This window comes from Vicugna pacos, chromosome 9 (genome assembly GCF_048564905.1).
Source record: "Vicugna pacos chromosome 9, VicPac4, whole genome shotgun sequence".
Lineage (NCBI taxonomy): Eukaryota > Metazoa > Chordata > Mammalia > Artiodactyla > Camelidae > Vicugna > Vicugna pacos.
The window spans coordinates 52,192,899-52,220,099 of NC_132995.1; the positions used below are offsets into that span (position 1 = coordinate 52,192,899).

Genomic DNA, 27,201 nt, shown 5'->3' on the forward strand with positions numbered 1-27,201 from the left:
CACCTAGGATATGGCCCTAGAGGGTGAGGAATTGCCCTGCCATGGCAGGGCTGACCAGTGAGTGGCCTCATCACTCCTAGCCTCCAGCCAGATACAAGATGCCCCCGCCTCTGGGGGTCTCAGCTCACACACAGGAGGAGGCCGGGCGTGCCTCGCTGTGATGATCAATCTGTATGCGTGCTTGCCTACAGCAAACCAAGGACATTTATTCTTGGCCAGAGTTTCATCAGCTTGATCAGTCTATGACAATAAAATGAATATATGTCCTGGGCACACCAGGAAGTCTCCCTTGCAAACACCCCGGGAAGATCCTGCTCCAAGCCCCAGAGCCTCTGTGTACAGCAGAGACCCATTTGCTCAGGCTCTGCTTATCAGAATTCACCATAATTCACTCACAGCATGTGTCCTGCGTCTTTAGTAAAATGTTTGAAATGTCTTTTTCCTTTGTGGCTTCCCAGGGTTTTGAGTGTGAAGTGAGCCTTGTGTGTGGAAGGTGTTTCATTTGCATTTATTGAATGAATGAGTGATTGGTGAATCATCTCATGCTGTGGTTCTCAAACCTGAGTGAGCCTTGGCACCTCTCCCCCTCCCTCAAGGGCTTGTGAAAACACAGATTGCTGGGTACCCCCTCCAGAGTGTCTGACTCAGTGGGTCCAAGGTGGGGCCTGAGAATCTGCATTAGTAACAAGCTCACAGCTACTAGGGAAGCTTCTGGACCAGAGACCACACTTTGAGAAACACTGATGTAAAATTTAGCATGGCTTTACTGTCTTCTGATTCTGATTAATACCTACTTTCATCTCACTCTTACTGCCTTTTGTTGAAATTCCCTGTCTGCAAACCTTCCCAGAACAAGTTATCAAGTTCAAGATTTCTCCGACTTTAATCTCCTCTCTCTCTCTCTCTATATATATATATATTTTTTTTAAATAGAACCACATTTTTTTTGTGTTTACTTTTATTTAAATCAATTTGCTATTTGGTACAAATACATTAAGAAAGGACATTATCTGTCACTACCATAAATAGAAAATCGGTATTGCTTAATAAAAAAAATATATTGCTGACTATATATAGGAAGCAAACATTAAAATTAAGACATAATTATCAAATTTAAAAAAATGTTCATCTAAGTATACTGCCTAAAATTATCTCACAAACCACAGTGGTGTGTGTAACCCACTTTGAGAAATATTGATTACAAAGAAAGTCAGACCTAAAGAGATTTTTTTTTTCCCCAAAAGAATACAAGTACATTCCAGAGTAATGGAAATAGTAGCACCTTGGCATTTTCTGCTGATGTCTTTAACAGCAGACATCACACTCCATTATGAGGCTGCTGATGCGAGTGCCTGCATCCTATAACGCCTCGGACTCGGCTTGGTAGGAACCCACCCAACTCATACTTCTTTGTGACAAGACGAGCTGAATTCAACTCAACCAGTAAAGTCATTCTAATTTGCATTTTCATAACCCACCCTTCCATTCCCCAAGTGTGACGTTCATTTTTAGGACAGAGTTATTCAGTCAATGGATATGCAGTCCCTTTAAAGGGATATTTATCACCCTTGAAGAATCTTATTGCCAAATCGTAATAGTCTTTCTTACAACAAAGGCTCAAAATCACTATCAAGATTAAGAGGTGGAGCTTGAATGAGCTTTGCTGGAGCATCTCATGATAAAATAGATTAAAGTCTTAAAATGGGCAACCCGTTGTGGTCGAAATCAAATGTGCAGAAACATCCCTGAGTTTTCTGCAGGCTGTGTGCATACTGTGGGTGAGCCCAGAGGGCAAATCATAGGATTGGGAGTTAAACTACTTGGATTCTCCGTCAGGTTCAGCTCAGTGACCTTGAGCAAGGTATGAAAACTCTCTGAATCTTAATTAAGTCCATCTGTAAAATGGTGGCATTGATGACGGGGAGGGGTTGCCAACCTCAGAGACTTGTGGTGAAGATTACGTGAGAAAGTTTATGTAAAGTATGTTCCCTGGGTTCTGGCTCAGAGAAAATGAATGAAATGCCACCATTTGTGTTGAGGATCCCGAAGACCACCTCTACTGTCAGTGACCCCCTAGGAGGACTCACAGGACTCAGGATGTGGTCATACTCATGGCAAAGATTTACTATAGAATAAGGATGCTGAGCAACGTCAGCAAAGGGAAAAAGTACATGTGGTCAAGTCAGAGGAACCAGGCACAAGGGTCCTCCCCCAGGGGAGTCACAAGATGAGTATTCCTCCAGCAAAGAGTTGTGACAACACATGAGAAATTTGCCAACCAGGCAAACTCACTGGAGACTGAGTGCCCTGGGTTTGTGCTGATGCTGGTCCCATGGGCTCCTTCAAGCTGGTATGGAGCAAAATTCCAGGCTCCCAGAAGGATGCAGTTCAGCATAAACCACACTTTATGTGCAAACAGTTTAGGCACATTGAGACACCCATATCTGTTAGGGTGCTGGGAACCCTCCTGAAATCTATGTTCCCAGATGCCAGCCAAGGGCCAACCTTGCAAACAGGCCATTCCAAGGCTGCATTCCCAGATCTGCTCTGTTAACTCCTCTCTGCACAACATCATAGGCCATAAGGCCTCACCTAACTCTCTGGCCTCATTCACCATACTACCCTCCAGCTGACCTGGCCTTCCTCCCACTAAGGGGCATATCCCTGCAGCCAAGCCTTGCCTTTGTGCTTGCTGCTGCCTCTGCCTCAGATGACCTTCTCCAGCCTGGAAGACAAAGTCTTCATTGTTCTCCTCATTAAAGACACTTTCCCAACTGCCACTTAATGTCCTTCTCCTCACCCCATCATTCAGTTTTCATTTCTCTGTAGAATTTCTTTCTCTGAAATTATCCTCTTTATGTATTTTTCACTTGTTCATTGGTATCTCCTACACTAGAATTAAGTTGCATGAGGGTTGAAAAACGTATCTGTCCTACTTGCTATGTTGTCTCCAGTACCCACTACAGGACTGGCAGATAGTAAGTGCTCAATTAATATTTGTCACACAGATATTGAGAATTACTGTGAAATAGTTAATTGTTCTTGTCCCAAAGAATAAACCAAACCCCTACATCCTGTTTACTAACTTATAGTACTTTGTTTGGATGTTGAGAAAAAGGGTATTTTAAAACACTGAATTTACAAAAAATTCACCCAAATAATATTGTGAAGATGCTGAGTGCCTCTGGCCTTTTCAAATCCCATCTTTCCACAATTATACCTTCTCTGCAGGAGCCTAATTCAAAAAGGGCTGGTTCATGGATGGCTGCTTCAGAAGCTCATGATTTTGTTAGCACTCAAGGTAATTGACGGGTGCCTCTGTTTTCAACTCCTTGGCCTTGATTCTCCCAATTGTTCTCCAGACGTCACAGTTACAGAGTGAGCGGAGCTGCTTCGTCGGCCCCTCCAGGCCTACTCCTTCCCATTTTCCACCTCACTCTCTGCCCTAAGTGAAGCTCCCGTGCCTCCTGGCTTCTAGTGGGCTTAGTCCAGGAGTCGGCGACTTTTCCTTAGAAGGCCAGATCATACATATTTTAGGCTTTGGGAGACATCAGGTTTCTGTCACAGCCACTCAACTCTGCCATTGTAGTGTGAAAGCAGATATGACAATAGGTAAATCAGTGAGCCTGGCTGTGTTCCAATTAAACTTTATTTACAAAAACAGGCAGTGGGCTGGATTTGGCCTGTGGGCTGTGATTTGCTAACCAGTACTTGAGCCAATGGGGGACTAAGGCAAGAGCTCAGAGGGGGAGAGGAGAGTAAGTTTCTGCAGCTGGTACTATGTCCCTCCACTGGGGTTCACAGCTCCTCCCAGGGAGCTCCCTCTACGCAGCTCTCTTTGTTGGGTCTGGAAACTATCTCTTCTCCTGGACCTTCAGGCTTAGATGAGATAAAGGTGCCCGACTCTTCCTGGGATGCTGTCCCGTGCCCTGTGCTCCTTCTCAACCCTGCCCATCCTTTTCTAGTTTCTATATCCTTCTCTCTCCAAGTGACTCAGTCTGAGTATGAAATTAATTTCCTGCTGGGGCCAGGGTACCTGGGACTGAGGTGTTTCTTGGCATATGGGACTTTATGGGCTGAATCCCAAACAGTCTCAGGGAAACCAGATCACCTTAGCTGCTACCCAGCTTTCCCTCATCTGCAGTCTTTTCCACCACCTTAGTTCTGCCCTCGGTACCTCCCACTTGGCTGCTGTCCTTACCGGCCATGTAACAGACAGAATGTCCAGGTAGGGCCTGTGGATATCACATCAGCCTGCACCTCTCTGCTTGAGCTTCTTTCCCCTAGAATAAAGTCCACAGCAGATGTCTGACTATCTGGAGAAACTCGACTGTACTCTCCAGGCTAGTGTGAAGGCCCTTTTACACTGTGTAATTTTTGAAGAAGATCGCTACTTCTCCAGATATTACTATGGAGATATATAGTATTTTTCCATTAGAAGACTCAAACTTACTTTGAAAGAGGAGTAGGATTAGCAGAAACTTTGACTATTGCTTTAATCCAACTTGAATTTAAAATAGTCCAAAGACCAACTCATGAAATTTCTGGTAATAGAACTTCTGGACTCAAACAGACATGAGAAAAAAGTGTGTGTGTGTGTGTGTGTGTGTGTGTGTGTAATGTCCTCTTTAAAGAACATTATTGTGGCACAGATGTTTTCTTCTTAGTTCAAAGCCTAATAGATGCTTGCTTGATGGAGAGAAGAGACTGGCTCATTCACACCCAAATTTAATACAGTAATAAAAATGAGGCAGTTTGTGACTTAGTGTATTTGTATCTAGGGCCTTTTTTGTTTGTTTTTAGTGAGAAGCAGGTTGAAGAAGCTTCCTGCTTATTGTAGAGATTGGTGGGGGGGTGATCATTTGACACTGCAATGAAGTTGACGGAAGGGATATCTTCAGTCTTTGGAAACCAGCAATAAGCCACTTTTATCACCCTAAAATGTCTGTGCCTTGGAACAAGTGGGCTAAGGGGAAGGGTCTGATGCTCTGAAAAAGTGTGAACTTGAATAACGAGGCAGGCTGACTCAGCTCCTCAGAATACAGAAGACAGTAAACATGAAAGCAGTTTCAAGAAGAGAATACTGGGGACTCTTTTATGGTGGTTGTAGTCTCACTACAACACAGATGACTTCCCTGCGACACATTCAAGGGAGACCCTTTTCCTGGATTTATTAGTGGATAAGGAATGGAAGCTCAGGTGCTCAGCATGGCCAGGAAGGTAATGTAAAAGAATGAAGAGGCCTGGGATTAAGAAAATCTATATACAGACATGAATGCAAACCAGAAATCACTTTAAAACTTAATTTAGGAAAAGTAAGAGCTCAACTGGGGTAATGAAGGCAGATGTTATTTGTTGCTGGGACAAATAAAGAGGGGCGTGGACGGTGGTCACGTAGAGATGAAGTTCTACCCATCAGGAGGATATGCTTATCATGCATGGAGTGTTGTTCTGTTTGACTCCAATCCCAGTGCTATCTCAAACCCAGGTACTTAGTGTAAAATCCTTGGTATTTAAATGTTAGCAATTAATCCATGAATTAAAGGCCATCTAACAAATATAGTGGCCATATGGGGCCTGCTGGCCATCATAATTTGCACCCTCTCTGTTAGAGCCTGTTTGTCCTTGGAACAAAGTCTGTAGCTGATGTTTGAGTATCTAGGGAAACACTAGTGTGGCTGTGTTCTGAACATTAGTATGGTACTAAAGACAAACTTTCAAGGTCAAATTGATTATCTTCCAGCTTAGCAGTGGCAGCTCCCTAATTATGTCAGAAGGCAGGATTATCTCTGATCATTTGAGCTAGGACTCTGGATAAAACATCAAAAGCAATATTTAAATAATACATGGTCACGAATCAAGGATTCATTGCATTTTCTCTTACTGTAAAACCAAATTATGGTGGGCCATTTTGCTCCATTAGTGAGGGTTTTCCAAGCTGTTTTAATTCATGTGTCATGTTACCCCATCCTTGATTGCAAGATGTCGCCCTGGGGAGGAGAGGAGCTCTACTTGGTGGCATGGTGGTTCATACTCATAAAGGCGCTGCAAAAAGTCCAGGCAAGTTCTTGGCCCTAATAACCCAGGATTCAGAACTGGCACCCCCAGCACAGTGCTGGAGCTGCTCAGGACGTAGGAACCCCTGTACTCATCTCTTCCCAATTCTGTATCCAATGACTTCACATTGGTAGCTCGAAATAAATCATGTGAGTAATTACACCATGGAAACTGGCAAAAGTTACAAATCGAAGCATTTCTTGGAGAGCTGGTTGTTAAACCCAGGACTCCCCTGGGTATCCCTCGCTGCTGCTGGAAGGCCTCTCTCAATCTCTCCCTTGAAGCCTGAGACCACATTGTGTCCCGCTTAGACATTGTGTCACTGTCTTGCTTGCTACTCTGAAAATATAAAGCAGAAAAAAGTTGCTTCTTAAATTATTTTTTGGTTCCTATCTTCTCAAGAATTTTTGCCTTTTAAAAATAAAGTTGTTTTCAAAGACTTTAGGAATTTTTTCATCATCAGGAATTTTTTTCATGTCTTCATCTTGAGACATCTGAGTCTTTCTGAGTGGTTCTAGCAGCAGCACTGAGGAGGGAGTTCAAGGATTTCCATCATTGCTAGTCCTTCCCGCTGTGCGTCGTCTTCTGTTTAAAAGATAAGGGTACACAAGCAAAATCGACCAAAATGATGTCTAGGATGACAGTTTCTAGTGATCTTATTCCCAACACCCCCCAAATTGTTCTTTTTTTCACTTTTTCTATTAGATTACTATTCTAGTAGATTTTTACACTTTTGTGTTTTAAAATTAGTTATTTACATACCAGTCTTTCCTACTATGCTGTCTGTTCCTAAAGGGTGGGGACCTTGTTTTCACTAATTTTTGTCTCTCTTGGCACTGACACATAATAAGCACTCAATAAGTGTTACTTTCACAAGTGAATGAGTCCTTCAGAATGTGATTAATTGGCACATAACAAGGAGTCATTGTAATTCCTTCTGATGCAGGCAAACGAGAATTTGGAGAGATTGTTCTCTTAACTGTATATTAATTAGGCAGCTAGATTTTAAAGAAAGATGCATATTATACTCTATGCCAAGAGAGGATACGATGTGTTCTATTTAACACAATCCACTCCTTGACTTTAACACCAGTTTCTTCTGGGTTTATTTCTTTTCTTCTGAGACTTTTCGAAGTAAGAAACTTTAGCAGTAAGAAAAACAATTTAACAAGATAGGCATTTAGTTCAATATAAGAATTTTCCTGGTGTGAAAAAATAAATTACAAAAAGGACTTTGCCTCCGAAAGATAATTAATAAAAACCTTCCGGTGTGATGACAGATCTGACATCTTGTCTAATGTCTGGCAGAGAAGAAAGTGTTGAGAGTTGCGTAGTTAGAATAAAATGTTCCACTTCACAGCAAGGCCAGGCAGGATCTGATAATTATTTCTAAGCAAGAAAAGGTCATAGTTGGTTGTTAAATGACAGAACATCAGGTCTGGATGTGTAACTATTGACCGTCAGAGGGGTCTGCATTTAGATTTTCCTGATTTCATATATTTCCAGGAATGTGGGTGATTGTGGAATGACACCCCCTTAGATATTTTTGGTTTTGCTTTTTAATTTCAGCTTTATTGAGGTGTAATTGATAAGCAAAATTATAAGCTATTTAAATAAGACATCACAGTGACCTGACACATGTGTACATTGGGAAAGGATCCCCCTATCCAGTTAGTTAATCCATCATCTCACATGTCTGTCCCTTTGTATGTGTGTGAAAGAACATCTGAGTTCCTCTCTCACAGCAAACCTCAACCATACAACAGTGTTATCAGCCACAGTCACCATGCTTTATTTCAGCTCCTCAGACCTTATTCATCTTATACCTGAAAGTTTGTATCCTTTTACCAGCCTCTCTCTATGTTCCCCACACTCAAGCCTCTTACAACTACTTTTCAACTCTCTGATTCTATAAGTTTGATTTTTTTTTCCCAGATTCCACCTGTATATGATACCATGGAATATTTGTCTTCTCTGCCTGGCTTATTTCAGTTAGCATAGTACCCTCAGGTTCCATTCATGTTGTTGAAAATGGCAGATTTTCTTCTTTGTTTCTCATGGCAAAATAAAAGTTATAAATAAATATATAAATATGTATATAATTATATTTATATATAATTATATTATATATACATATGTATATATATAATCTTCTTTATTCATTTATTCATTGATGGGCATAGGTTGTTCCTATACCTCTTTGAACAATTTCAAGTGACATTGTATTTATACAACATTTTCCTTCCCTTGTATAAGCTATTCATGGGTGGTAGTAGGCTGAAAAACGGTCCCCTGGACATGCCGAGGTCCTAATTCCCAGAACACATGACTGTTACCTGATGTAATCACAACCATCCTTATAAAAGGGATGCATGAGGAGTCAGAATTGGAAAGCAGTATAATGATGGAAGAAGAGAGACAGAGAAAAAAAGAAGACACTATGCCTCTTCCTTTGAAGATGGAGGGAGGAAGTGTGAACTAAAGAATGTAGATGGCCTATGAGACCTGAAGTAGAAAGGAAACTGGAGCCTGCTGAAGGAACACAGCCTGTGGACCTGTTTTAGACTTCTGATACCCAGAACTGTAAAATAAACTATGTTGTAAGCCACTAAGATTGTGGCGATTTGTTACAGCAGCAGTACGTAACTAATACATGGAAGTTGTCTTATTTTGGATTCCCCTGAGGGCCAAGACAAAGGGCTAGATACAAGACAAAGGGTAGTTTCCTTTGGGAGGTGACTCAGGAAGCAGGAGGGAGGAGCTGGAGGGGGGAACAGGAAGATGGAGAAAGTCAATGTAACAAGGTGTCACTGAAGTCATTGCTGTGGACAGCGGGGCTCAATTCACTAGGACCTCTGGGTGGCACTCAAATCTCTCTCTCAGAGGAATCGGTCTGGAATAAGGCAGGTTGGAGCATTTAACGAGCTGCCACTTCCCAGCATCAAGGCCAACTTTGAGGGCTTAACTCCTCTGAATTTCCCAGCGCTGCCTGACCTCACATTAACCAGGCTCCTGCAGAATAGGAGCAAGCTCCAGAGCAGAGCATGAGGAGACTGAGGACTCCCGGCAGGGCAACTCTGAGCTCTTGGGGAACCTTCCACTGCAGCAGCGACTGAGACAGGAGGGTGGCCAAGGGGACTGATTCAGGCCCTGATCTACTGAGCTGAATCCTCAAACCCCAGGCCTATTCATTTAGTAAGCCTCCTGTGTTGTCTCCAGAGAATCCGGCTTTTACGTGTAGACAGAACTAGTCTTCTGGGGCCTGGCACCCAGTAGATATTTCGTGTTTGTTCAGCTGACCTTCCTGGGGCAGCTGAGCCTCACCCAAGAATATCTCATATGGGGACTGTTTTGCTTGCATTTTGCTTTGCTTAACGGACATTTGGCTGCACTGATTTAATTGCCACAGTTTCATCAATAGACACAAATACCATCAATTCTAGGGCAGGCACAGCCTCTAGTTTCTCCTAAGAGTCAGCCCAGTCTTCTTAATTTTGCATTAATGAAAATTCTTACAAAACTATTCTTGTTAAAAAAAATGTCCAATTCAGTCTAGTTGATTAATCCTGGAGTCTTTCAAGTGAAAAAGTCATTCTATTTAGACAAAAAAATTATGGTTTCATTGAGTGAATTATTTTGGGGCTCTGTTTTGGCCAGACTCAAGGAGGACATGCCTGGTCAATTCAGTCCTGTTTTAGACCACAACACATTTTCAAATAATCTTGGGAACAACCCAGAGCTTGTTATCCCTGTGAAATTGCTCCCTGTTTCTTCAGCTAGCATGCCTTAGTGTTTGCATTTACCAAAACCCTGCATGGAACAACATGCTTTCTTGTACTTTGCCACTTGAAAAATGTCAATCATCTTTCTGACATGGCCTTTTCTGTAACATGGTCCCATTTCCTATTCTCATCCAAAGAGTTTGTTGTTCCTTATTCTGAACACTTAATGCATATTCCTCTATATTAATATAAATGATAATAACAGTTCATAGCATGTGGTACCAATTATGAGCCTGTTCCTGTCCTAAAGCTTTTGATTTACGTTAACTCACTGACCCTCACAATCAGTAAGAATAGATGCAATTATTGGCTGTATTATACAAAGGAGGAAACTAAAACACGGAGACGTTAAGTAACTTGCCCAGGACCACACAGCAGCTAAGTGGTAGAACTGGGATTTTATGTTATATGCCTATGTGTCTGCCTTTCCTTCTAGATAATAAATTTATCAAGGGCTGTGTTTATTTCTCCATCTCCAGCACCTAGCCCAGGGCCTAGAAGATAATAGAAATGTTTAATTTTGACTAAAGGAATTAATGAGAAAAAAAAAGCCTAACCCCTCTGTCATGACAGCAAATCAAAACACCCCATCATTTAAAAGGAACAATTGCTAAGACAAAAGAAAAAGGACTGTTTATACTCAGGAATGGAGCATGTAGGCATTTATTTCTACATCGACTTTCTTATGGTCTTGTCCAGGGGTTCCAAAGCCATGACCCTTTTTCCATCTTCCCTCTCTTTCTCCTTCCCACAGTTTCCCTCTCCTCTTCCTTTTTCTTTCCCTCCTCGGTTTCCCCCTCTCCACTGATTTGCCCAAATTATATTTATATCTGGAATAGACAAGTAAGGGGAACCAACATTTTCTGAGTGCCCATTGTGGGGCCATCACTATGGTAACTGTACAAGTGGCCCATGGCTGCTGTAAAGCCTGACCACACTCTCAGCAACGTAGAACCACACACGTGGATTGCCATGCAGTTCTGAAGGTCAGAAGTCCAAAATGGGTCTTGCTGGGCTAAAATCAAGGTGTCAGCAGGGCTGCATTCTTTCTGGAGGCTCCATCCCCTGTTTTGGTGCCTTTTCCAGCTTCTTGAGGGCTCTTGCCTTTCTCAGCTGGTGGCCCTTTCTCCAACTTCAAGGCCAGTGATGGCAGGTTAAGTCCTTCTCACATGACATCGCTGTGACCTTTCACTGTCACATCACTTTCTCTAAATCTGCAGTTCTTCCTTCTATATACAAGGATTCTTGTGACTACACAGTGGGTCCATCTAATCCAGGATAATCACTATTTTAAGGTCAGGTGATTTTCAACCTTAATTCCCCTTTTCTGTGTAGTCTGACATATTCACAGTTTCTAGGGATTAGACTGAAGATATCTGTTGGGGACCATTATTCTGTCTACCAGATAGCCTTTCTTTTTGCGTTATCTCATTAAAGCCCCCAGCAACTGAATGTTGTAGGTGGTCTGTGCTCATGCAAAGAAAATAAACAGGCTGTCCAAGGTTAAGTAATTTGCCAAAAGTCAGAGAAATGGCGACATAGCCAGAATGCAGGCTCACATGAATTTTGGCTTCTTGTCCCATGCTCTTCCAAATATACTTAGCTTTCTTTTTAGTAACTGGAGGAAAAGATACTGAGTAGCATTCAACTCGAATTAAAGTCTTGAATGGTGGCCTCAAATTGTGTACGAAGGGAGCAACAGAACTCACCAAACTGTAAGGATTTTCCCCCTTTATATTCCCAGGAATCACAAAATCATGTCTAAGTGTCTTACATTAATGGCCAGGAAGGTGGCAGGTGTTCTGTGTCCGGAGGCTGAAAAGCACCAGGAGTTTTCAAGGAGGCCGGATTCAGAGGGAGTGTGGATGACATGAACTGACACAGTGAACATATCAATATGTGTGTGTGCACATGTACATGTATGTACGTGTGTGTGTGTGTGTGTGTCTTTGAAGTGCTTCTTTTCTCTGTGCTTCCCTGGCAGGCAGTGCGCCATTATAAACCCTTCCAGGACTCTAGGTTTTTGGTCCTGGCAGGATAAAGAATCAATCAAATACATTGCTGTAACGTTTTTATATCCTGCAAGTCAGAGATAGTAGCCTTTCTTCCCCACCAATCTAAGCCCCTCCAAACTGATTGCAATAGACCGACTTTGACAAGAGTAAACCAGAGGTGTTTTGTGGCAAGGATAAAGTAACTGTCCATCTACCCTAATAGCAAAAAGCCAGTGAGGCAGTGTAAGGAAAACAACAAGGGGCCAGCACACACTAGCGAGTTCATTTGGAAAATACCATTTTGAAGCTGGCTTAAGAGAGGATGAGATCCGGGGTTGTTCACAGCCTGCTGAGATAATTGTCTGTGGCAGGAAGTTTCTCTCTTTTTATTTATGGCTGTTTCAAATACAGTTGTGTTAAGCTTTTCTTCAGTTCTGGTATTTTTCTCTGGCCTCTGGGACAATCTGTGATACAGTGTATAGAAAACCCTCTGCTCTAGTGCTGAGTTTAGTGCATAGTCAGTCAAGTGGTGCTGTAACAAACAACCCCAGACCTTAGGGACTGCACCCTGCACGTGGAGTTTCCTTGTTGGGCAGTTCTCCCAGGTGCTTGTCCTCTAAGCAGTGACTGATTTCTGGGCTCTTTCTATTAGATGACTCCACCACCTCGGAATCCTTTCTTTCTGTTTCCTAGATGGCTAAGAGAAGGCATTGCAGGGGGCAGGTCTAGTGGTGAAAATCCTTCCACCTCCTTTGGTTTCCAGTGCTTAGTCATATGACCAAAATCACTGCAACAGAGCCAGGAGCACATAGCTGTGGGTACTATTATGAGAAGTAACTAGACACTCTTAACAAGGAGAATTCTTTGCTTGAAAATCTTATTTCCAAAGTCTAAAGCAGGGGTTGCAAACTCTAATGCCTAGAGGGAGCAGGAGCGGTAACATAGGGAATGGTGCAGACGAGGACAGGGCAAAGAGGTGCACTCGATGGAACATGATAATTTAACTTTTTTGACAGACTGCTCTGGCTGAACTAACCACATCTGCTGGCCAGATCCATCCCATATGCTGCCAGTTGGCAACCTGCAGTCTAGGGCAGAAAAAATCATTTTTTTCTGGAAGCAAATTCCAAAGTTGGCTATGCTCTTGAATCAGTACCTGTCAGGATAAACATAAACTCTTTCTTTTTAAAAGAGCATGCTGTGAACAGCAGCACGGAAGTGGAAGCTAAAAAAGAGAAGCAGGGATAAAGTGTGTGTTGTAAGGATTCACTGTCCGTGTGTAAGTTTAGGGCAGTGGCTCCTGCATAGAGGACAGAGCTCTGAGCTGCCATTTTAAAGGAGGCTGGGTACCCTGCAAAAGCAGGACAACTCAGCCCACAGCAGGCACTGATGTTCTCACTGTGCAGCTGACCCCCAGGTGCAGATTCCCTCCTGATCTTCTATCTGATTCAGGTCCCTGCTGTTCCCCTCTGAATATTTCCCAGCACAGTCTGTCCACTGAGCAGTTTTATAGTAGAAACAGAAGGAATATTTTGATGCTGTTTGTCAGTGTTGACCCTGGGGAAGATCAGTGAATCATGTATATTGTTTTAAATATAATATAGAGCAATAATAATAGTGATAATAATAATAGCAAATATTTATTGAGCAATTACTATGTGCCCAATACCATGTAAGGTTCTTTACAATTATTAGCTCACTTAATCCTCATAATAACCTGTAAGATACTTTCATTATTTCCATTTTCCATCTGAGGAAACTGAGACACAGAGGGTTACTTGCCCAAGGTTACAGCTGGTAAGTGACAGCTGGCAAACTGGGATACGTACAGAACCAGTGTGGCTCTGTCCTGTGTTTATAGTCTGTCTGAACTGAGTCTGCTTTCATAGCAGGCTGATTGCAGTTTTCACATAACAAAAATCCTTTGGTGGTCATAAAATATGATCATTGCTGAGCTTTCAAGGGTGTATTTGTTACCTGTTGTTTATGAGATGCAAACTAATGCATAAATGAACAAAAGAACCATACAGGAAGACCATTACTGCCAATGCCTTAAAGATGAATTTGGATTGTTGCTCATAGCATCTATTCTGGAAATGTTAAAGAGAGTTTGGGGAAAAGTATGCCCAGGTAGTATATTTATGAGTGACATCCGATAATGTTGGAGAAGGGGTTGCTTAGTTTTGGAGTGACGTCTGTGTACTCATCTCAAACCAATGAGGGACTTGTCTTCATATTTCCACCACCAAACTCAGTGCCACTGAAATTGAAAACACGGCAAGTTCATGGACAGATGCCATTTGAAATCTGCTAGAAAGTCAAAAGGCAGCCAATAGCAGTCACTAGAACATGCTGCCACGACTGCCCAGTCAGACATTCAGCTATGGGGGAGCTCTAAATTAGTCTGGATCCTTTTTTAAATGAAGTTTTGTCATTTCAGAGATCTGTGACGCGAAACCCGGAGAGGCATAAAGGAATTCACATGAAGACAAAGAGTGTGTTGGTTAAAAAGACAAGCCTATACTCCTCTCCATTTATCCAACTCATTCTGACCCAGCTTCAAGATCAAAGCAGAAATGTCCCTTCTGTGGGTTTGCTTTCTGCGATCCCTCTAGATGAAGCTAGACCTCCTCCCAGCTTTTACACGCTGCAAAAGAGACCTGTGAATTCCTTTCAAGTTAAAGTTTAATTTTAGTTTATCAGTTAGTTAAATTATGATTCATTAATGCCTCTCACTTTTTCTAGTCCATAGTAACAGTTAACACTAGTGACGACTTATCCTGCGCAGCACTAGTCTGATTGCTCCCAACACATCCCACCATTGAATCCACATGGCCACTCTCAGTACACATCTTGTTTTCCGTGTTTTTCTACATGAGAAAACTGAGATCAGAGTGACCATGAAAAACACCAAACTGCACAGTCATTAAAGGGCAGAGCCAAGGTTTATACCAAGTAAAATGACTCTGGAGTCTGTGCTTTTTTCTTTCTTTTTTTTTTTTTACCGTATTTCTGATTATTTCCTTTATTATTATTTTTTAATTGAAGTATAGTTAATTTACAATGTGTTCATTTCTGGCGTACAGCATAGTGATTCAGTTATACATACATACATTATTTTTCAGGTTCTTTTCCATGATAGTTTATTACAAGATATTGAATATAGTTCCTTATGCAATACCGTAGGACCTTGTTGTTTTATCTGTTTTTTATGTAGCAGTTTGTATCTGCTATCCCAAAGTCCTAATTTATCCTTCCCTTGCCTTTCACCTTTGGTAACCATAAGTTTGTTTTCTATGTCTATGAGTCTGTCTCTGTTTTTTAAATAAGTTCATTTGTATCATTTTTAAAAATTTTACATAAAAGTGATATTATATGATATTTGTCTTTGTCTGATTTACTTCACTTAGTATGATAATCTCTAGGTCCATCTATGTTGCTACAAATGCCAATAGTTCATTCTTTTTTAACAGCTGAGTAGTATTCCATTATATATACACCACATCTTCTTTATCCACTCATCTGTCAATGAACATTTAGTTTGCTTCCATGTCTTGGCTATTGTAAATAGTGCTGCTATGAACACTAGGATTCATGTATCTTTTTGATTTAGAATTTTCTGTGGGATGTATGCCCAGCAGTGAGATTGCCAGATCATATGGTTTAGAATGTGCTTTTAACAACTGCATTATAGGGCTTCTCTGTAAGCTCCAGGACAATGCCTAGTAAAGTGCTCACTGAATCCCATGAGTTTAATAAGTATTTGGAAACAAGTGAATGAATGGAAGGAGGAGGAAGTAAATGAATTATTTGACTAGTTATTACCTCGCTAGGTCACACTTGCCCAGGAGAGTGCTGTGTGTGTTCATGTTATAAAGCACTTAATTGGACTTTTGACTGGTGGATGGAGTAACCTAAGAATTTGCAAAAATAGAACTGAGCCTCTGGGAGTCCTCCTACCACTCTCACCCTCCCTGAGGGTCTGCAGTTGGAAAAGGTTTAATTTTCGTTTATGATGACTCCAGAGGAATCCTGAGTAGAACTTGCCAAAGAATCAGAACAGAGACTGAGCAGCAGAGAGACAAGCACCAGGAATTTAGCTCACCTGTACTCTTGGTCAGTCCTGGATTCTTAACTCAGGATCCCTGAAGAAATGCCATCTACCTTAGTTCCTATGGGATGACTGGTTTACTGGCCTGGAATTTGAGGGCAGAATTAGCTGATCAGAAGGTTAACATATAATTGTAGGCACAAGGTGCCTGGAGGCAACTCTTGGCCATTTGCTGTTTAACTGAATTAATGTTGGCCAGTTACAGATCTTCTGCTTGCAAAATTGCCAGCAAATTATTCTGAGTCCTGAATCTGCATTCTTTGTGTGTGCCACTTAGGATGTCAGTGTTATGATGGCCTCAGAAGGGACCTACCCAGAGCCTGCTCTCAAGGCAAGAGGAAGTTTTACACATAGAACTGCTCAGATATGGGACTGTCGCCTCCTTCCCCCTTTGATTTTTAGAAGGATGATGTCGATCAGGGTGATGACTCTCCCATTTCAATTCTTCTGATGTTTCTCGGGCCGGCCACATGTGAACCTTGGGAGATTGATTCTTGCTCTTGTTCCTTGGGTTCAGTGCATTTCAGAGGGCTGGTATTTAGACAGAAGCCCTGGTCCCACAGCTTCCAACCTTTTGTACACTCCTTTGAGTTCGCTGATGGAGATAATGAGTTTTCTTCAACAGCCTGTCTGTGGTGGTTAAAAGTTTGCATTCTGGTATCAAAGTTTAGTGTCCCAAGAAGCATATACTAAGTCAAAGACTTGAGTGTGAGTAGTTTTATTTGGAGGGTGGTGTCAGAAAAAATACCAACAGGCGGTGAGTAAATGAGTCAAAGAAGAGAAGGCAGCTAATGAAGGTGAGTTATGAGCCAGATACCACTGTGAGCGACTGCCCAAGTGGAAATTGGGAGACAGCACACTTGCCTCTGAGTTATCTCACCTGAGGGGTGAGGAAGCCAAGGTATTCATGCTCCAGTTCTCATCAATTATAGTTGAGGGCTGGTCCTGGGAATGTGAATTTCCAAACATTGCCTGCTGGCACCATACTCAGATAAAGCAGCCTCCCACAGTTTTCAGAGAAATGGCCCATGCAGGAAAAAAAAAAAACAAAACAAAAAACAAAGTCCTGCCCTATGATATGGAAGGACTGAAGGATGTGAGCAGAGGAGCTCTGACATTGTGCAGAATCAAAGGGCACTTAAACCTGGATTCAAATCCCGGTTCCACCCATTCTAACTGTGTAATTCAGGGCAAGATTGTTAGTCTCTCTAGAATGTCAGGACCTTTGTCTGTTAAATGTGTCTTATAATATGCTAAGTACATCACAGAATGGTTGTGGAGACTGGAGGAGTTAATGCTTGTAACAAACTGAGCACAGTGCTTGCCACATAGTGTTGTCTGAATGTTAGCAGTCCTAGTTTAAGTATTCTGGAGCGTCTTCTCTGTGCCAGGATAATATGTGGTTGGTACCTGGTATAAAAGGTGGAGAAAAAGATAATCTCCAACTTTACACTGCTTATAATCTTTGCCTACGACTGTTTCTTCCCTTATTAAAGTATCCGTTGTCCAAGAGTATTGCCATATACTTCTATGTTCCAAAAACCTAAATTTTTGACTTCTGGATGAAATGCCCCAAGAATTTGCAAAGACAGAGCTGAGCCTTCAGAGATATTGTAAATGTTAAATTTCCAAGTAGCCAAACATACTAAAATAAAACGAAAGGGGTGAAATTAATTTTAATAGCAAATCTATTTTGTCTAATCTGTAAAATATCATTTCAAAGTGTAATCCATATAAAATTATTAATTATAGATTTTACTTTATTTTTCTTTTCAGTGCTTAGTCTTCAAAATCCAGTGTGTATTTTCTACTGACAGTTTCAGTGCAGCTACATTCCAAGTGCTCAGTAGTCACCTGTGGCTCATGGGCACCATATTGGACTGTGAAGGTCTAGGGGGTCCTGGATTCTCGTGAGAAGTAACTTCCAATGGGATAGTTCTGTTTTCCTCTTCTTCATCGATCATGTCATTCCTTTGCATCTATGAAAGTGAAGTTGACTTTAGCTCAGATATCATATGAAATTGACAGTTTCTGTAATTAAATTTCACACATGGAAACCATGGTGAGCTTCTTAGCAGGTGTAAAAATCTGACGGAGTTATTTCTTTAACTGCAACTTAATGGAAACTGCAGCAGCTGCTCCCATTTGTGTGTTTTCCAAATCTCATTTCCAAAACGAATTGTTGGCAGCCATAGGTGATATCAACTTACCTCTTCATTTGGGAAATGAAATTAAAACTTTAGCTCATTTCTAAAAGTCACAGATTTGGTAAAAGTTAGCAGGGCAAACATATAAGCCTCTGTTAAAATATTGATGGCTTTGGTTTTCTCAGGTGCTGCTGCTAACATCTGCAGAAGATTTGGACTGCACTCCTGGGTTTCAGCAGAAAGTGTTCCATATCGATCAGCCAGCTGAATTCATTGAGGACCAGGCGATTCTAAACTGTAAGCAACTGATGGTGCTTTTTGCCTATTCACCCGTGTCTAAGAATGTGTCTCAGGGTATGGTATTCTAAACTAAATGATGTTTTCTGATCATTTTTCGTGTGTCACTATTTGACTCAAGGTGGAAGCTCTTGAATTAGGGCCTTGTCAGCTTAGAGGTGAATAGGGTGGTGTGTGCCTCTTTTGAGTATTTTATTACCTGTGAGCATTTCCTGACTGCTCCCAGGAAAAGGGGCTGCTGCCTCCAATGTGAGTGCTAGTCTGTGCGAAGGAAGTGAAATCTACTTCCTCTGGGAATATCCCAAAAGCAAACCATTGCCTTCCTATGGGCTTTAGTTCTACCTGGATTTCCCATACATAACATTAGATCAAAATAATGGTGCGAGCAGGATTTTGGCTTCTGGGAAATTTTAGGCACAGGAATTTAAAATTCGTATTCTTAAGGCTTTAAGGTGGAATTCTGAAAGATTCAAAATCTCTACTGACAATTCTGTGGATTAAACTCAAATCCCTCCAAATTCCCATTGATTTCCTTAAAATATGCCCTCCTCAGATCTGTAGTTATAATCTCTCCCTATTTTTAATGCCAGTGTTGTATTGTTTTAACTTTATGATGGCATAGAGTGCATTCCTAAATGCATAACAAGCATAGTTTTAGCACGATGGAGTTAAAATTAGTGGTAGACAAGTAACCAGTTAATTGCAGGCTCTTGAGTACTATTCTTTAACTTTTGGGAGTGAAAGATATAAGAGCAGTGGTTTATTTGGTCAGATGCTCTATGGTCCCTTTAGGGAAGATAATTGTACATTTGCCCTTATGGTCCCAGGTTTGCCTTCCAGGCTAACCACATTCCTTTATTCCTGTGGTATGTGGCTGGCATGTTTAAAGAAAAAGGAGGGAAAACCCCCCAGCTTGACTGAGTGGATTGTTCAGGGAGGCTGGAACACATTTTCAGAGTTGAAAGGAACACAATAATGAAGATGCAGTGTTGAGCATCCAGGGAGCTGTCCAAGGTGAAGCCCTTGCACATCTTGATGCAATTACACCAATGAAATCACTTCAATAATTAGAGTGTATAATGACAAGGTGCAGGACTGGCACAAGAAGTGAATTCCAATATGTGATTTCATGTTAATTTGATCCCTATGTGTGACTCCTGGGTCAGGCCATCAGGAACCCTCATTTGTCTTTTGATTCTTCCATTTATCAGAATCAATATATTTCAGATGGAACTAGGTTTAAGAGAACCACTTTTCTGGCTCTCCTCTCCTCTCCTCTGCCTCATCTCCTATCTTTTCTTTTCTCTTTTTTTTTTTCCAAGCGATTATCCCAAATGGCATCTGTATTAATATGTGTGGAAATGTGAAGCCACCCTGAGTATGGAAATTAATACAGTTGATATGCAAAGCAGGCCCATAAATGTGATTGCTTCTGTAATCTTCACGACACCAAACAGCTTTTAATTCACCTCTGAGAAGCTGGAAACAATCATACTTCGGGGGATCTTTTTAATTTAAACTAGACGACACTGTACATTCCAATATCACAGTTTTGTGTGTGTCTGTGTGTATGTGTATTTTTTAATCTCCTAATTTGCTGGGTTATGGTTGCTGATTCTGTGTAAGCTAGTAAGTGCTACATGGAACTGGGTGGGTTGATTATCAACGATGGCATATTCAGGAAAAGTCGGTGATATGGAGATTGAGGCTGTTTAAAATTCTATATGTGAATTTGTATGTGAATTGGCTGGATCAGCAAAATCTGACTAGCCCCCCTCAGTGAGATATATAAATAAGGGAGAAAAAACACAAAGAGCGGATTTAGTTCAATACTTTTGAGTTCACCTCAAAGCAATGAACATAGGTTGTCATGAATATAGACCCTGTGAATAAGGTGAATTGTGCCTGAATGAGGAAGAAAGTTTTCACAGACTTGAGAATACCTATTGAATATTGTGTGGGAAAATATGGCTTTCCAGAAGTCATAGCAATGTATTTTTCTCTATTTCATATGCAAGAGGAAATAAAAGGCCCCAAATTTTAAATAGACTTCTCCCCCTAGCCAACTAACATTTTAAGTCTCCCTCCCTCCCTCCTTCCCTCCTCTCTCCTCAGTTTTCTCCATGCATTTCCTTATGGTTCAACACAAGATCCTTCTATCTCTGAAAAATGTGACTAGCCAGGAAACCAGTGAGTGGTGTGTGCTCTCAGAATGAAAACCCAATTGTCACAAGGCTAACATCTAGGTGAAAACTGAAAAGAATCAAACAGAAATAGAATGTTTTAAAATACTTAGGTATTTGAGGTCACATACCAAGATCCAGGAAATGGTTAGGGATGGTTCAGTGACATGTAAATATAAGCTGATGTTCTAGGTAATAACAGAGGTTAAAAGGAACCAGGTTAGTAACATTACCTTGGACTCCAGTAGTGGCATTTGTGCTTTCCATTTTTCCTTTATCGTTGCAATATTTAAGAGCTTTAGTTTCCAATCATTGTGAATTTTTGCCTTGCAGAAAGTGTAAAACACAGCATAATCAGTCATTTGATGTCTACACTTTTCACCATTCTGTAAAGTTGTCTGGTGGAAGTGTTGTCTCTTTGCCTGACAGACAGAGCCTATCTGCCCACACCCCAGACTTCTATTCAACTGAGTCTGTGTTCAGCTTTTAGCACGTTGCAGGGAATGTTTATTCTGTCCACGGCTCCGTGCTCTCTTTGTTCAGACAGTAATATTTCCTTTTATCCTTTTTCATCTTTCTCCTCAATTCTCAATGACTTATCTTTTTCTGCTTTAACTGTTACTAATGGTCACCTCCACTCCTTTTATTTCCCTAATATTTTATTCACTCTTCACTCCAATACATCTTTCCCTCAGTTGTTCTAAAGCCTTTTATTTTCTTCACATCCAAATAAGTCTTTATTCTACTCTCCTTTCCACCAACTAGACTAGCTTTCGTCTTTAAAGGGCCATTTTTCAACAAGCTTCTAGGATCAAAACATGACATCCCACTATTTCTTCTCATATAACCAGGGGATCTTTTTCACCGTGTCTTTCACAGTGTGATGCAAAGCCCCCCACTCAACATAACTTGGAAAAGTTTTCTTGCTTCATCTCAGTCTTGAAAGGTGAGCTGGGAAGATGCGATTTTTCTCATTTTTGATGAAAAGTGTAAGAAGAAAGGAGGAGACAGTTTAGAAGGCAGAAAATCAGAAAGGAGACATCTGTTCAAAGTTTTTAGACTCAGGGAGAAATCAGTGAGGGATGTGTTCCTGGAGGTCCCTAGGGGTCTCCAACACCCAGAATTCTCTTAAATTGTTGATGTGGTTGCTTCTCTTACAACTCAAAAATCATGCGATTCTGGTAGTCACTGACTTGGTACCACAAGATTTGGATAGCGACCCTGGTTACAGCCTTGCAGCTGACACTCAGGCTTCAGAAGAATAGCTGGCCTGGAAAACTGACCAGCCACCCAGCTGATGTGGAAGAAGACCAAGTGTCCCTGCCTATCTTGTTTTCTGCAAAATTATAGAGCAGAATATTCTGCCCTGCCCACATCAGCTCAGACAGACCTCCTTGGCATTGTAGAGGGATCTATGATTATCTTGTTTGAGAGGGGAAACCACACTCATGATCCTCTACCTCTGTTAGTGAGAGATGTCTCCAACTTCTAGTGTCCAGAAAGGACATCCTATCAGCCACCAGCCACTATCAGGTCAGCACTTTTCTTCCCCCTTGTTCATCCTTCACGGATTGCTCCTCTTGGAGGACACACACACACAAACACAAATACACAGAGAGAAATCACCACATTTGAGTTCAACTAAAGTACAACCTGTGTAATTACACTTTTAATAAAGAACCTACATTGGTTAGCATAGACTTGGTAACAAACAACTCCAGTGATCTAACATAAAAGTTTATTTCTCATTCACATCATGTGGACGCAGGTTGGCTGCTCTCCTGGGTGGCTCTCCTTCAAGTAGCTGTCCTCCACGCAGGATCTTGAGGACCCGAGCTACTTCCTCCTTGGTCCTGCCATCTTGTGACTTGCAGTCTTTCTTAAGTCACAGAGCTGGCAGATGGATGGGCAAGAAAACATGTGAAAAAGGCACCACAGGTGCTTAACCACTTGAGCTCAAAGGGACATGTATCATTTCTGCTCACACTCAGTTAGCTGACCTAGGTGTACAGCCAGCCTAACTGGAAGAGAGGCTGGGGAATGTATCAGTGTACGCTCACAGTCTCTATGCAGATCCAAGCAAAACCATGTGACCCCAGTCAAAAACAGGCTCTTGAACGAGACAGAAATAGACCACAAAGGAGGCAGCTGTCTCTGAGTAACCTGGGTCTACATGGGAAAAAAAAGACAAAGTTGGTCATTCAAGCAGGAGAGCAAGTCATGCACTTGTGACTACCTCCTGCTTTTCTTATCAGGGATGCTTCCCACTGAGCAGAATCAGCTTCTTCCCTGCTTCTTCTTAGAAACACCCAAGGAGGGGACCTTCTGATGGCTTTAAAAAGGATGGGCTCCAGTTGCATCCTCCTGATGATTATAATATTGATTAAGATCACATAGTTTTAAACTCATGTTGACTAGGGTTCAAATATGTGACATCATCTTGTGTTAGCTGTGTGACCAGGAATGAGTTATTTGAATCCTGCAAGTTTGAATTATCTCATCTCTCTTAGAAGGATAATGGCAGTCCTTCCTTCTAGAGTTGATGTAGTAAAGATAATGGCAGTCCTTCCTTCTAGAGTTGATGGTAAAATGCTTAGAACATAGTTATGAATAAATGGAAGCCGGCATTATTATTACTGTAATTATTGCTATTGTTACTGCTGCTGTTGTTACTATTGTTACTATTATTCATAGATCTTAGATAGGTTCAATACCCTTATAATGACCATCTAAACCTGGCTTTTTAGAAACCAAATCATGGACATTAAAATTTGAAGAGATAAAAAAACATTTAAAGCAGTGATTTAGGATTTGGACTTCATGAACCAATAGAATTTATTAAAAAATTTTTGGATTGATAGAAGTGTATTTTTAAATATCTTCCTAAGTATGAATATGAAAAAAAGAAAAAGAAAAGCAAACTAATAAATGTGATAGAGTGAAAATATTGCCATCATTTACTGTGGTCAGACTTAAAAGTGAGATCAAAAAACAAACAAAACAGAAGTAAGAATTAATTACCAAAGGGAGGGCTGCCCTTTAATTTGAGTAAATTTTGCTTTGCAAAAAATGCACCAAATGTCTTTATTTACCTCATTTTGGTGAGAAATCACTGATCTAAGGCATTAGGTTGATGTTACTTAATTTGCTCTTGACTTTTCTGATATTCTTCTGAAGTTTCAATATGTTCATTTTTCTGGAGAGGCAGAGATGACTCTTGAGGGATTTCTTCATGAAGGACTATATACATATACTGACAGAAAAAAAAAATAGAGAATTTCTAGAAAATGTAACAAGTATGCACACATTAGGGTCAGATGTTGGGATTTTTAAAAGGCATCCCCAGTGTTGGCCCATGCGGTTTCCATGACCTTCATAGCTGACATTTACTATATACTCTCTAAATGTGGAGGGTCCCCTTGAGCCTCGTAACAGGCCTTAGGGAAAAACATATATTCACGTGCCCATTTTACAGGTAAGGATACTAAGGCTGGGCTAGGTGAAGTTATTTACCCAAGGTTGTGTTGCTTATAATTGGTGGCATGAAGATTTGAACCCAGGATTCCAGTGTCCTGTCCCTTGCCCAGCATTCTCTGGCTTAGTGTCTTGTAGTTTTGGTGGTGACCTATCCAGGTGACCTGCCACTTAATTTTCCCACCTCTGTCCATCAACCTGGATGAAATGGAGACCTGATACTGCATTATGTTTTTTCTGTTCAAAGACAAGTTCATTCTTCCTCTATAATATAGAAAAACATAGAAAAAGGGCCTCTTTTTCCTGGTTTTGAATGGATCCAGTTACAGATTGTCCATGACCCTACACTTCTGGCTTTCTGCCCACCCCATGAGTTCTTTTCACCAAGACACTTCTTGGTCATGTCACCTTGACACTGACCTTGGTTAGTAGCCAGGTCACCCATGGAGTGCATGGTGTCGCATTAATCATGTTTGTGCTTAACATACATGAGTCATGGCTTTTGAAGGTGTTTTTAATTGACTATAAATCAAATAGGGAACTTGAAAAATGAAGGCAATTAATGAAAAAGCAATGTGAGAGGTGTTTTGCATCCTAACGCAGGAAATACATCGCCAGTGAATTAAATGTCAAAACAAAGGCCCTTTTGACCCTGCTGAAAAGATTCCATTTGATAGTAATAAATGGATGAACTTTCCAACCTGGCAGGTGGAGAAATTCCTGTTTCCTGAGTTCAAGCTGACTCAGAATTTTGTCTGTCTGCATTCTTTATCCTTGAAAACTTCCTAAGTTCATTTGCTTTGTTTTCAATTTTGGTGATTTAAAAAATAACAAACATGATAATTTCCTTTCCATTTTCTGTTTGTCCTCTGCACTACTAACTTGTAATTACTCTCAGGTTAGGAGATTGATTAACTGATTAGTGAAATTATTTAACATGACCTGTGCTACAGTCTACATAGATTTGAATAGGTTGGAGTTTCAAGTGGTATATTTGTTTTAAACTGTTGTGATATGCCAAGGAAAATTACTCTGGTGTCACTTAATTCACTCCATCATTATGAAGGTGATTATACTTTGGATCAGAATGTGGACTCCTATTTACATTGATGAGAATTTTTCCTATATTTCAGAGTCCTACTGAAATGTAATATTTTTATAGGTTTGCCCTTCTCTCCCCACCAATATATCTATAACAATCAAGTAATCAGTCAATTAATATTTATTAGGATCTTCATACTACCTCATCTCATGTATGTAAGGTTATATAATCAAATAGCTGCAGAATAAAAAGAATACATATATATACACCATGGAGGAATATGACAAAATGCTTCAAGATCCTTCCATTGGACTTGGGTCCTAAGTTTTACTTTGCATATTGGGAAACATATGAAGTAATGGGATCAGAGAGCCTTAGGAAATGAGGAACATAGGTGCAGGTGGAGCTGTGTTGGCGTAAGTTTTCTTATCAGTGGGATGGAAGAAATAAACAGACCAGAGGAGTCACACTGTCAGCTCTTGGACTAAATTTGCCCCACAGATATGTCCTGCTTGGCTGCTCAGTTTGAGAGTCTGAAGTGTTTAATAAAAGAAATGTGTTGTCAACATTGAGAATTTCACTTTTACAAATTCATAACTTTTGGGCTGTATTGGGCCTCTAGAATATAGATCCCAGAGGCAGGCTGCCTGGATCTAAATCCAAGGTCAGCCTAGTATCAGCTAAGTAACTTGGGCAAGTCGAAGGAGATGAGGACCTCCCTATACCTTAGTTTCCTCCTTTGAAAATGAATGTTATGATGGTAGCAACCTCAATAGGTTGTTCTGAGGATTAAATGTTCATCTGCAGTAAGCACTAAAATGTTAGCTGCTGGACGTAGTGTAGTAATAACAGTAGCTGAGGTCTTCCCTCTGGCTCATCGATCTCCTGTCTTCCTGTTGTACAGTTGTCTTCCCCCTTTATTCTGCCTGCCCCTTATAGGCATCTACACTCATCTCCATGAAGCCACCATTGCTCATGAGACTAGTGTGTGGGTCAAATGATATGGTGTAAAGGACCAAAAACACATGTTTTTATCAAACCATTGCTGTCATTCGCTGTTATTGGTGGTCAGGGAAGCAGAGGACAATGCTAAGAGACGGAAGGGCATGGGACAGCTGGCATTGACTGAGAATTTAAAATCTACTTTCAATGTTTTGAATTGTCAATACAGGCAGTGTGTGGAAAGGGGAGCCATGTGATCAGTCAGTGTGGCTTCTTCCTGGGAGTTTAGAATAGGAGCCAGGTGGGAGGGAAGAACTTAGAAGGCTCAGGCATGCCTGGATCCATTTCAGAAATTCTGAGATGGGGATGATTGGTGGGTATTTCAGAGGAGGGGTGCATAGAGGGGAAGGCAGGATGATTAAGAAGCACCGGAATATGAAATAAGGTTGAGAGCAGAGGCCCAGAGGACTCCCAGGATCTAGTCTGGGGAAGACATCTAGAAGACAAGTTTTCCCAAAGAGATGCACAATCCATGGAGTCTAGCCCAGCTCACTGACTCATATGACCCTTTTCCTCTCTGGACTTCTGTTTCCCTATTGGTATAATGAGGGTATATTAGGGCTATTTTGGTTGTAATCTAAGTAACCCAGCTCCAATTGGCTTTAGCAAAACTATATAAAATTCTCAGCTCACATGAATGCGAATTGCAATGGTCACCTACCCTATATTGAGTGCAAGAGATAAAACCTAATCTGTAGGAACATCTGGATCTAGATGCTCTAATGATGTCATCAATATCATTCCTCAATTCATTCCTCAGCTCTGCTTAATATAGTATTGGTACCCCTCACTCTCAGAGAGGTGCCCTCCAGGACAGCCACCAGAAGTTCCACCCTTTTATTCTTCCAGTTTAACAACCCAAAGCTTCTCTTTTCCAGGTGTCCCAGAAGACACCTTATGACTAATTCTCTGAGTCCACCTTGATCATGTGCCTGTCCCTAGACCAGTTAAGTTATCCAGGAAGATTGGGGCTGGCAAAAGCAAGAGTCCACCATGAAGGTGTTTTAGTCTATTGCTGTGGTCTCTTTCAGTACTAACACTGTATGACTGTGGGCTATGTTCCATGCATGAGAATTTTTAGAACCCAGCACACACGCAAATTGTAAATGTCT

General features: G+C 41.1%; 1 protein-coding gene across 3 annotated transcripts in view; it reads left to right on the forward strand.

Annotated features, from left to right (window-relative positions):
- CDH13 (cadherin 13) overlaps positions 1-27,201 on the forward strand; it is a 1,012,485-nt gene that overhangs the window by 258,242 nt on the left and 727,042 nt on the right. For all 3 annotated transcript variants that reach the window (XM_072967811.1, XM_072967812.1, XM_006207526.4), the window contains exon 2: positions 18,277-18,388. In XM_072967811.1, the coding sequence (XP_072823912.1) occupies positions 18,277-18,388 (112 nt within the window). The remainder of the gene's footprint in view (positions 1-18,276; positions 18,389-27,201) is intronic.